At 40.5% G+C, this 12,731-nt stretch overlaps 1 protein-coding gene across 3 annotated transcripts in view; it reads left to right on the top strand.

Moving 5' to 3' along the window:
• SLC9A8 (solute carrier family 9 member A8) overlaps window positions 1-12,511 on the top strand; it is a 68,052-nt gene extending 55,541 nt beyond the window's left edge. For 2 of the 3 annotated variants that reach the window (XM_081322855.1, XM_081322857.1), the window contains 4 exons: window positions 1,003-1,114; window positions 3,303-3,523; window positions 9,427-9,573; window positions 11,419-12,511. In XM_081322855.1, the coding sequence (XP_081178981.1) occupies window positions 1,003-1,114; window positions 3,303-3,523; window positions 9,427-9,573; window positions 11,419-11,526 (588 nt within the window). In that variant the 3' untranslated portion in view covers window positions 11,527-12,511. Of the gene's footprint in view, window positions 1-1,002; window positions 1,115-3,302; window positions 3,524-4,624; window positions 4,684-9,426; window positions 9,574-11,418 lie in introns of those variants that run through there. The other variant, XM_081322856.1, reaches the window with a different exon arrangement.
• The last annotated feature ends 220 nt before the right edge of the window (window positions 12,512-12,731 follow it).

Below are 12,731 nucleotides of genomic sequence, written 5' to 3'. Positions count from 1 at the left end.
ATGGCCATGTGATCAAAATTCAGACACTGAGAAACTGACTTATATTTATGAGGGTTGCAGAGTCCCATGGTCATGGGGTCATGTGACTTTCTGACAAGCAAAGTCAATGGGGAAGCCAGATTCACTTAACAGCTGTGTTACTAATTTAACAACTGCAGTGATGCCCTTAACAACTGTGGCAACGAGGTTGTAAAATGCAGCAAAACTCACTTAACAACCATCTCACTTAGCAACATAAATTTTGAGCTCAATTGTCGTCATAAGTTGAGGACTACCTGCATAAAGTATCCAGAATTAAAAAAAAATCTCCTTTTCCTCTTTGAGCGGAACACAACCTGAACGCTATGAATTTGCTCCTTCCTCCCCCCCCTTTAAACAGTATGCTCTCATGCATGTTTGTTTGAGGGTTAAGACCTTCTCTTTTCACTTGCTATCAAATGAATTTGTAGTGGACTAGAGCCTTAGCTTCATAATTCCTTAACATCCTTTAAGCATTCCGTCATAGTCAAAAGTAATTGTAAAGTAGCAAATTGAGGACTTGCCCCTCCCCTTCCAAGTGAGAATTAAATAAAGATAAGCAGAGGTATATATGGGATGTAACACATCTGAGAAAAAAAATGGGCATGTTACCTTCCGAGGTAGGTAAAATGAGGACCCAGATTGTTGGGGGCAATTAAGCTGACTTTGTAATAATGCCGCTGGGGTGTGTGTGAAAGCCCTAATAAGCAGGCATATACATAGAATGAAGGCTACTGCTAAGCTTGTAAGCTGCCCTGAGTCTTCGGAGAAGGGCGGGATATAAATGGAATTTAAAAAAAACTAAGCTCCACCCATAAAGCCCTGTTGAATCTGACCTAAGGGCTACCTAAGCTAGCATTCTGTTTCTATATTAGCCCTAGATGCTAATATAGAGATGACCCATAAAGAAGTTACGAATCCCAATCCCCACTTTCCAATTGTTACTTCTCTTATTAAAAGCTCAATTTTGCTTCTTTTTGACAGGTGCTTGTCCTTTTTGGTAGAGCAGTCAATATTTTCCCCCTCTCTTATTTGCTCAATTTCTTCCGTGATCACAAGATCACTCCCAAAATGATGTTCATCATGTGGTTTAGTGGTAAGTTCTTGCAATTTCCATTCTTAGATATTGTTCTATATAGCATTGTAATTGTAATTGAGTCTTCATAAGATCATGTTAAAACTATATTTAGATTTTAGATTTTATTAGATTTATATACCGCCCTTTCCCGAAGGACTCAGGGCGGTTTACAGGGCATTTTAAAATCACATCAATATAAAATACAAAGTTAAAAGAGAATTAAAAGATTAAATTATCCCTTAAAATAAAACCCCAGTTAAAATTCTCAGCCTGGGTCAGAGAGCTCAAAGAGCCAAGTCTTCACGTCCCGGCCTGAATGAGCGTAGGTCAGGGGCAGTCCTGAGCTCCACGGGCAGCTGGTTCCAGAGGGCAGGCGCACCCACAGAAAAGGCCCTCTCCCTGGGTGTTATCCGCTGGCAATCTTTTACCGGCGGCACCCTGAGAAGACCCTCCCTCTGCGAGCGCACTGGACGAAGGGAACTTGATGCTGGCAGCAGGTGTTCCCTCAAATATCCCGGACCCAAGCCATTTAGGGCTTTATAGGTCATCACCAGCACTTTGAATCTCACCCGGAGAGCAACCGGAAGCCAATGCAGCTCACGGAGTAGAGGTGTTACATAGGAGTATCGGGAGACCCCCATCACAACTCGCGCAGCCGCATTCTGCACCAGTTGTAGTCTCCGAATGGTCCTCAAGGGCAGCCCCATGTAGAGAGCATTGCAATAGTCTAAACGGGTGGTCACGAGCGCATGAGTGACTGTGCATAGGGCATCTCGGTCCAGGTAGGGTCGCAACTGGCGCACCAGGCGAACCTGGGCAAAAGCTCCCCTGGTCACGGTTCGTATATGATCTTCAAAATTGAGCCGTGAGTCCAGGACAATGCCTAAGTTGCGAGCCCTATCGACGGGGGGTAACACCTCACCCCCCATCATTAAAGGTGGAATAGTTTGGTTAGCCCGAGATGCCGGTACGCAAAGCCACTCAGTCTTGGCAGGATTGAGACGAAGCCTGTTTCTTCCCATCCAGACCTGGACTGCCTCCAGGCAACGGGACATTACGGCGAGGGCATCGCTGGGTTGGTTCGGGGTGGAGAAAAAAAAGTTGGGTATCATCAGCGTACTGATGATACCCCACCCCGAAACCACGAATGACTTTGCCCAGCAGCTTCATATAGATGTTGAACAGGAGGGGCTGAGTTTCTGCATAAGAAACTTTCATTTTCTCTATTTTTGACTGATTGATTGCTATCTCCCACCATACAAAGGAATTGTTTCCAACTGCTCAGCAGAAAAAGTGTTTGCGGTAGAGATAAATCTTTCACCGCTCATTTCTAATTCTGTATTGGACATTTTGCATAAAATAGGAAGTAGTTCAGCTTTCTCCCACATAGTCTTATCTAGATGTATTGTCTAAACGATTTATATGTGGACTTAGCAAATTTGCAAAACTGGCTGGGAATTCAGACTTTCAAGCCCAAGATTATGAAGTATTTCCATTTTATATGGATAAAGGAGGGAAAAATCTAAGGAGAGTGACTTCTGCTGGTATCAGATGGAACTTTTGTCCCAAGTCATATATGGACATAGGACCACCCATGAGCCACATGTTGTCTTTAAAGCCACATGTTGTCTTTTTCTCAAGCCCACCATTGCTCTTCTCCTGTACCTCCTTAAGGATTGATAGCATGTGTAAGAATACATTTCCTCCCAGGTTTTCCCCAGCACAAAGACACCTTATACACATCTTGGCAGGCAGTTAGAAACTCAATTTATATGGAGAAAGTGCTGCCTGGGAGGCAGATCATCTCTATATTTATGTGTCAGTATATTTGCATATAAATGTATTTCCAGTCCATTGCTGAATGCCACATAGAGCCATTAAGGCAAAAAGACTGCCCATTTCTGGACAAGATAGATCTTTGGTATAGAAGGAACGAAAAACTAATGCGGCAGAAGACAACCTCGGATTTCAGCGGTGATGAGACAGAGTGGAGAATTGAATGGTTAATGAAGGTAGCAATAACATAGCTTTGTCCCAATGCTTCATTGCAAGCTATTCCTTGTAGGCTATCCTAAACCAAGATGCTTGTCCCTTAATCTTTAAACACCAAACAAAGAAACCATCATTTTGATAGCTTGAAGAATATTATTTCTAGAGGGGCTGAGGAATGCTTATATGCTTCCCTGTGTTCCTCCCCATTAATTAGGCTTACGTGGGGCAATTCCGTATGCCTTGAGCCTCCACTTGGGCCTGGAACCAATTGAGAAGCGGCAGTTGATTGGCACTACCACAATCATCATTGTGCTGTTCACAATCTTATTGCTGGGTGGAGGAACAATGCCTTTAATCAGGCTGATTGACATTGAAGACTCTAAAGCCCGGAGGAAGAACAAGAAGGATATCAATCTCAGCAAAACAGAGAAAATGGTGAGTTTTCCATGGTCCATGTTTAAATAAGATAGATGTTTTTATATGTGAGTCTTCCATAAACCTCTTTGCCTTTCTTCATGCCTGTATATTTGCTTCCCCTGATTTGGCATCCTCTATATTTGTTAGGGACTATATAGGTAACCCTTGACTTACAGTCTATCACTTAGTGACTATTTGAAGTTAAGCTGGATTTACCTTGGGGCTACTTTTTTAAAAAAATTCCATTTATATCCCCCCCTTTTCCGAAGACTCAGGGCGGCTTACAAGCTTAGCAGTAGCCTTCATTCTATGTATATGCCTGCTTATTAGGGCTTTCACAACCCTCCCAAGCGGCATTATTACAAAGTCAGCTTAATTGCCCCCAACAATCTGGGTCCTCATTTTACCTACCTCGGAAGGATGGAAGGCTGAGTCAACATTGAGCCTGGTGGGATGCGAACCTGCACTAATTGCAGGCAGCTGGTGTTACTTAAGGTGTTACTTACTTTTGACCAGGTTCTGAAGTTACAACAGTTGGGTTCCTTCTGCGGTCACATGATGAAACTTTGGGTGTTCAGCAACATGGGTGTTCACATTTATGGCTGTTTGTAGCATTCCATGTTCAAGTGAGAAAGTTTTACAACAATGTTGCCAAAAACTGGCACATCTAGTTTTCGGCAAAACTCTGCCAATAGTGAACCATGAGTTTGCTTAACCCTGTTAGCTGCTTTATGATTGCTGTATTCACTTAAAGACCATTAGAAAAAAAGATGGTAAAATCAGTTCTGTGACTGACACATTTTATAACTGTCACAACTTACAATTATAATGGGCAGGTTCCATTACGGTCAAGAACTATCTGTAGCTACCAGAATTCTTCTTGGCTAAGAATTCGGATTGTGGCCATAGTACTCCAATTTGGGTAAGTGCTTTCTGTGGATTGAGGCAGAAGAGAGGCAAAGGAGACAGAATTTTGAGAGTCTTCGTAATATTATTGCCCAGCAAGCTTCTCTTTCTTCTAACATATAGCACTGTTTCAGCAGGCAGGTTGTGAATGTAGCGCAGTGTAATTATTAGTCAGCTACCTTTAAGTAAAATAATCTTCCTATTGAAATTCAGACACAATGCTGCCAGTTGGACTGAGCCACATCTAAGTGGATGACGATAACATACAGATGGTGAGTCACACATCTTTCAAAAGGATGATGGGGTGTACTTCACTGATAAGCTGCAGGTGTAAATTGCTGCCAAGCAGGTCAAAAATAAGAAAAAAATGCGCTGAGCTTGTCGATCAGAAGATCGGCAGTTTGGCAGGTCGAATCCCGAGTGCCGCGTAACAGAGTGAGCGCCTGTTACTCGTCCCAGCTTCTGCTAACCTAGCAGTTCGAAAGCACGTAAAAAATGCAAGTAGAAAAATAGGGACCACTACGGTGGGAAGGTAACGGCGTTCCGTGCGCCTTTGGCGTTTAGTCATGCCGGCCACATGACCACGGAGACGTCCTCGGACAAGCGCTGGCTCTTCGGCTTTGAAACGGAGATGAGCACCGGCCCCTAGAGTCGGAAACGACTAGCACGCATGTGCGGGGGAACCTTTACCTTTACCTTTATATTCAGAAGTTGGGAAGAGTGCTTATGCTTATTTAAAGCCCCTATCTTGGCTTAGCAGAAACAATCAGCCTTAGCTGAGACACTGGCTTGCTTTTCACCAAGCACCCAAGATTTTCAGAGGAGGCTAGCATTCTGGGGAAATGACTTTTAATTTTAAATACAAATCCATGTTTTATACAGCCTAAATGCTTGCTGTTCATACACTGATTCTATACCTGTACTCCCAAAGACACACAATATTATAATAGAAATATTATATGTATCAGCATTATTCATGATGTTTGAACCTAGATAAACCATGGTTAAAGATCTTTGAGCTTTGGTATATTAGCATAGTTGAATTCCTAATCCATAACTAATACTACAAGTAGTCCTTGACCTATGACTGCAATTACAACTGGGATTTTGTTGTAATTTTGTTGTTAAGTAATGCGGGTGTTAAGCAAGTCTTTGCATGACCCTATGGTTGATTTTGCAACCATTTTACTGCAGTTATTAAGCAAATCATGTGATATTTAAGTGAAACAAGCAGCCGTTAAGTGAATCTGACTTCCTCAATTCCCAGCCTGCTGGGAATGTTGCAAATTATAATTCTGCAACCATTGACATCAGTAAGGCATTTGATAAAGTAGACTACAATCTACTACTTGATAAAGTAGACTACAATCTACTACTTGATAAGACAGAAAAATGTGGGTTAGACAGCATCACTGCCAGATGGATTCATAACTGGCTGACCAACCACACTCAACGTACTGCATCTACATGGAAAGAGGTATGCAGTGGGTATTCCAAGGCTCTGTTTTAGGCCTCAACATCTTCATCAATGATTTGGATGAGGGGATAGATGGGGAACTCAACAAATTTGCAGACAATACCAAGCTGGCAGGAATAGCCAACACTCTAGAAGATAGGCTTAAGATACAGGAGGATCTGGACAGATTTGAACATTGGGCACTATCTAACAAAATGAAATTCAATGGTGCAAAAAGTAAGGTTCTACATTTAGGCAAGGAAAACCAAACGCACAGGTACAGTATAGGTGGTACCTTGCTCAATAGTAGTAACTGAGAGGGATCTTGGAGTCCTACTGCATAATTACTTAAATATGAGCCAGCAGTGTGCTGCAGCTGACAGAAAAGCCAACACAGTGCTAGGCTGCATTAACAGAAAGATAGAATCAAGATCATGTGAAGTGTTAATACCACTTTATAATTCCTTGGTAAGACCACGCTTGGAATACTGGATCCAGTTTTGGTTGCCACAGTGTAAAAAAGATGTTGAGACTCTAGAAAGAATGTAGAGAAGAGCAGCAAAGATGATTAGGGGACTGGAGGTGAAAACATAAAAAACAGTTTTTGGAATTGGGTATGTATAGTTTAATGAAGAGAAGGACTAGCAGTATTCCATTATTTAATAGGCTGCCACAAAGAACAGGGAATCAAGCTATTCTCCAAAGCACCTGAAGGCAGGACAAGTAATGCATGGAAACTAATCAAGGAGAGAAGCAATCTAGAACTAAGGAAATTTTTTTGTGACAGTTAGAACAATTAGTCAGTGGAACAACCTGCCCCCATAAGTTGTGAATGCTCCACACTGGAAGTTTTTAAGAAGAGATTGGACAACCATTTGTCTGAAATGGTATATAGGGTTTCTTGCCTGAGCAGGGGGTTGGACTAGAAGGCCTCCATGGTCCCTTCGAACTCTGTTGTTCTGTTCTATTTTATTGTGGAAGTTGTATGACAATTGTAACGTCAAGAACGACTTGTAAGTTCTTTTTCCCAAGGTTGTTCTAACTTCATACCATTGATAAATGAACAGTTGTAAGTTGAGGACCACTTGTAATCATTATTTTTTTATGGTGGACCAAATACATAATGACAGTTAATTGAAAACAGGGACAAGAGCTTCTAATCCTGCAGTTATACTATATGAAGTAAGTAGAATTTGCATGCAAACCTAAGGCTCACCCATACTTAATCCTGTAGCATCAGTAGTACTATTTAGTCTTATGCTTGTATGCATTCAGTTGAAGTATTCACAGACAATGCATAATTATTACATAGCTTCTTTGCTTCGGATGTTGGGTGAACCATATACTGTATTTTGTAGACCAAGTTTATCGTTTAATGTTACAAACTGGGAGGAGTGATTTAAAAACGTCCCTGGCAGACCTTGCTTTCTAAGAGTTTCCAGTAAAAAATAATAACAATGGGCAGCCATTGGCCAGTTAGAACTCTCCAACAGTGCCTAGTTTGTCCAGTGGTGAGGGCTTATCTTCTACCCAGGATGTCTTCTTCCAGCCCAGCTCTTCTAGGCAAATAGAAAAGATGCTTTGGATCTTCTTTCTCAAAGCTCAGAAAGATAAAATATAACAGATCTAGTGGCAATTTAGAAGCACGGGACAGTCTTAAAAAGAAGGAAGGTTTTAATGAGAAACCCCCATTATAAAAACTAATTTGTTCTCTTACCTCCTTCCCAGGGTCACAGGAATAGCCTTTATTTCTGATGTGATTTTATTAGTACCTAAGTTTTGTGCAATATTATACATGCTATTAAATACGAGATCCCTCTTATATCTTACAATAAGATCTTGGCATTTGGCAGATATTCCCTGCAGAGGGGATAATTGGGTTTTTGGGTTTCCTTGCTCCCCATTTCTTTTTTTCCTGTTTCTTACTTGTCCTCTGAGCACATCTCTCCAGTTCTATCGAAAGTGAAACCAAATGAAAAGCAGCATTTTGGGGAAAGCTAATTCTTGCTTTGCTCAGTCAAAGAATATGTTGCATCTCTGGTGTTCTGGCACTAGACCAGAAATTAGAGGTTATATAAGTCTAAACCCATTTTCCTAATGACTCTGGATGGGATTAATTTTATATATGAGGTTGTATGGTAGAGATTGAAAAAACAAGGATCTGAATTCTCTCTCTTCAGTCCTCTTAGCACAGACATGTCAAATTCGCGACGTCATGTGACGTCGCGCAATGTATTGAGACGGTTTTGCCATTGCCGGCAATGGTGTGGGCACGGCTTCCAGATGACATGTCCGGCCCACGGGCCGGCAGTTTGACACCTAGGGTTTGTCACAGTTAGTGAGGTATTGTCTTTCACTAAATCCCAATTAAATTAATCATGGGTTACTCTGATACTGTAATATGAAAGCATGTCAGTCTATATAAGAGACACTTTTTTTAAATCCCATTTATATCCCGCCCTTCTCCGAAGACTCAGGGCGGCTTACAATCTAAAGCACAAATCAATGTGCTTAGCAATAGCCTTCATTCTATGTATATGCCTGCTTATTAGGACTTTTGCCCCCCCCAAGCGGCATTATTACAAAGTCAGCTTATTGCCCCCAACAATCTGGGTTCTCATTTTACCTACCTCGGAAGGATGGAAGGCTGTGTCAACCTTGAGCCTGGTGGGACTCGAACCTGCACTAATTGTAGGCAGCTGGTGTTACTTAAGGAGGCATTAACTTAAGTGTTTCTACATATTAATGGGTATATGTTCATTTTAATTCTATGTCTATTTCAACTTTTATATTTTCTTTTAAATTTTGCCCTGTAAACCGCCCTGAGTCCTTCGGGAATAGGGCGGTATATAAAACTAACTAACTAACTAAATAAATAAATATGTGCTGGAATGCTCAGATGTAATTCCAGCCAGACCCTTTAAATATTTAAATCCCCATCACTTAGGGCCTCACATGTGCTTGTCAGAAGAAGGTTGGAAACATTTTGGAAAAGATGTACTTGCTAGGCTGTGTGCTTCCATTTTTTTACTTTGTGCTGCAATGCAGTTGTAAAATTGTACAGCGTTGGTCATTTTGCAATGTGGACTTTTCCTCCTAGCGTTTTTCTCAACCATCCTTTGTTTTGAGGTGGCTGGTCTACATTCAGATCAGGTAAAAAGGCAGCTGGAAGGTAAAATCACAAAACAGACAAGCCATTTTTGTGATAATGACCTGACTAATAAAATACCGGTTCCTAGCAGGTTCTTTTGCTGCTTTATTTTCTGTCACATTTGGTGCAGTGCGAACTGCCAAAGTTATAAAACAGCACACATCTAAAGTCCGTGCCAGTCAGAAATCGGCTCTTGAAATGGTTAAATGCAGGTCAAGATTTCTTTCTTCTTTTATATGATCTTTAATTTTTGAATATGCCTGTAGTGACTTCCTTAATTTTTCCATCGTAGCTATAAAGTTATTGACATCTTTGTTGAATTGCATGTAAACACAGTAGATAAAATGGTAGGGTGAAGGAACGTCAAAGAAACTATTGTTTTTTTTCATTATAATCATCTCCTCTCAGGGAAACACCATTGAATCTGAACACTTGTCTGAACTCACAGAGGAAGAATATGAAGCTCATTATATAAAGCGGCAGGATCTGAAAGGCTTTATGTGGCTTGATGTCAAATATTTGAATCCTTTCTTTACCAGACGGCTCACTCAAGAGGTAGGTTCTGCCTAAACAAATCCTATAGCAGATTGACTTTCAATCTAATTTGATACCCAAGAATACAGTGACTGCTATTTGTTTTGAAATAACCCAACGTATGAATAAGCTTCCTGTACTAACATTTTGACTGTCTCTTTATAGAAACCTCATTTAACTGAGTAGAGTTCAGGCACCTCAGCCGTGAGTTGTTCTAAGCATAGTTTGCTGAACAAAATTAGAATCAAATCAAGAGTCAGTGTTGCAGATAAACAGAGTAATCGTAGCCTGTCGACAAATTTGTGGCACATTTTCCTTCTCTTGAGCTCTTCTTGATTTGTGCTTTTTAATTGATTGGGAGACTTTTCGAGAAGGGAGCAAAAAACTAAAAAAAAACCCACAGGAATAACAGAATGCGTATTCCTACTCACATGTCTGCTTAAACTACTGTTGCAATCTAAACCAAAAATAGACTAAAAGTCACCGTCCTGAAACAATCCTAGACCTCTCCCCATTCACATTAAATCAAAAACAACCACACTGGTTTAGCACAATGTAAATCCATGCAGATATAAGTTTCTTGTTCATGGGAATCAAGAAATTACGGTGAATTATTTTCACCAGAATAGACAGCCATATAACATCTAGGATTGATGTTGAAACACCTAACCATAGTTTTATCCTACAAAGGCCACTGTGGTTACTTGTAAATTCTCCTTAATGTGGGCTTGTGTTTTTTGGCATGTGAAAAGAAATCATTGAAACACTCTGGCCATATAATGCCTATTAAAGGAGATGATAGTGTTTTAGTCCGATTCTGAGTTAGGTATCTTAAGGCCATTGAGATGTATGAAAGATTCCAAGGGCCAGTCAGTATTGGGACTAGACTGCATGTTTCATCTGTGCACAGACCTAGAGCACACAAGTTTCAATAGAGACAGCTTGGAATAGGAGACAACAGGTTAAAAAAGCATTTAGTGGCACGGAAGCTTGGCAGGTGAATGTAGAATGGCAGTAGGGAAGAAAGGCAAGCAGTGACAGAAGAGGTAAGGTGATTGAGTTAGGTGTACTAGGTGGATGGGTGTTAGCAGGTGGCAATTTCATGGTGGCAGGGAAGGGCAATGGAGAAGGAAGATGTGGGAAAAAATAGGTTGGCCAAGTTGGTCTTGAATTGCTCTAGTGGTACTCATGCTGTACTTGAATTCGAGTGTAGTGGTAGCTCAGAAGGTTGGGGGCAGGGCTGAGAAGACTGATGGTGAGACCATATGAAGAGAGGGGTGAGAGGTGTGTCAGCCTTGCCTTGCTTGTCCATTGTGGATTTCCTTCAGTTGAAATCTGGAATAGTCTAAATGTTTTTCTTCCACTGCATCTTGACCCACCTGGAAGCAATCTGACCAGACTTCTGAGCCACAACATGATATGGTCTGTCTATGGAACAAACCATGTGCTTTGTTCGCATCCCATTAAGCTACCTTGCAGGGAGTGTACACAAGTAACATTGCTGTAACAAAAGGACAAAACATTGTTCATGCATTTTAGGAAACCAAGTAAACAATGTGAAGAGCCACATACTTCTGAATGACGTATCTTATCACTTGAAATTTCCAAAAAATTTTTTATTTTTTTTCTCTCTCTCTGTGGCTTACTGCTTTCGAAATATATACTTAGAGAAAGACCTGAGATTTTTCAGTGGAACTCTTCATCATCTCTCCATGTTAATGCTATCATAGCACTGTCTTCTTTAAACCTAGCATATCAGATCTATTTAATTTCATACGTACTGCAGAATTAAAGTTGTACTGCCTTATACACAGGCAGGTGGAGAAGTGCAATTCTAACTTTCTAATGCACCTTCCCTTTACGTAGGACCTACATCATGGGCGCATACAGATGAAAAGCCTCACCAACAAATGGTATGAGGAGGTACGACAAGGACCTTCTGGATCAGAAGATGATGAGCAGGAGTTGCTGTAGCAGGCTGTTGCGTGTGTCTGCACTTCTGCTGACATCTCCAACTTTAATTTTAAGGCAGACAGTCTTATACACACATACCATGTACAACTTGGTACAGTTGTTGTCAAGTGACTCCTTTGTCCAGTATGAAGTTGTGTCATGTGCTGGAATGCAAGATCATTTCTAATGCCATTTGTTTTTAGTTTTTTTGAAATTATAACACCTGTTCAGTCAGCAATTATCCCAAATACATTAGGATAATTAGAACCATGGGTGGTACTGTCTGTGATTGTCTACTGTAAATACAGAAAATTCTGTAGAAGAGCTTTAAAAAAGTTTAGCGCACTTTACTTTTATCAGTATACTGGCCCCGTACTGGAAGGACAGTGCTGTAAATTTGTATCAATGGTGAGCAAATAAGTGAATATTTAAGGCCTTTCTTTACATTGCTCTTTAAATATTTAACGAACTCAGGGTACAGATTAACAGAAGGCAGAAGCAGCTTATTAAAGCCCCTTGGCCTTTGGGATTTCTAGAAGTGTTTGTTCCAGTTTTTTATTTCTAAGTTTGAAACAACTTGACACACAGTTTTTCATACCATAACTTCAAATCATTTGGTTCAAGAATAAAGCTTTATTTGAAATCTGTCAAGCTTAATTTCTACCCTTCTCATTCTCTGAGAACTGCTCCATAGCACAACTCTGGATGGGTGACTTGAAGCCAGAGCATAGAAGAGGCAAATAAAACAAGGAGTTTCTTTTTCTGGGAAAACCTTAAGACTGTAAACAATTCAGCTGCTTTTTATTATTCACAGATTAGCCTTTACATACTGTTTAATTTTTTTAGATGCTTGCAGAACCATGTGTGCTATTGCAGAACATCAAATGATCATATAATAATTGTACATTTTTAAAAAATCTGGCTGTGGAATATTACTGGAACTTTGCCATGAATGTAAAACATTGGCTGATGAAATATTATCACATTAAAAGTGAGGGGAACATGTTGCATTTCTTTTCCACCTGAGAAAAATTGAGATATTTTTGTAAACAACTTAAACTCCCATTTGTATTCCAAACTGGTACAGTCTCAGAAAGTTTATGCCACATGATTTTTCCTCATACACAAAATTCACTGCAGATAGAAAGGAATATGGAGTTGAGACAGGTCCCTATCCTTGATTGGTTGTAATTGGAGTGGCCTATCAGCCCTATAAAACATAACTA

Source organism: Vipera berus (genome assembly GCF_964194415.1).
Source record: "Vipera berus genome assembly, chromosome: 3".
NCBI classification, from domain to species: Eukaryota; Metazoa; Chordata; class Lepidosauria; order Squamata; family Viperidae; genus Vipera; species Vipera berus.
The sequence above is the reverse complement of the archived record's forward strand: the minus strand, read 5'-3'. Positions and strand labels throughout refer to the sequence as shown.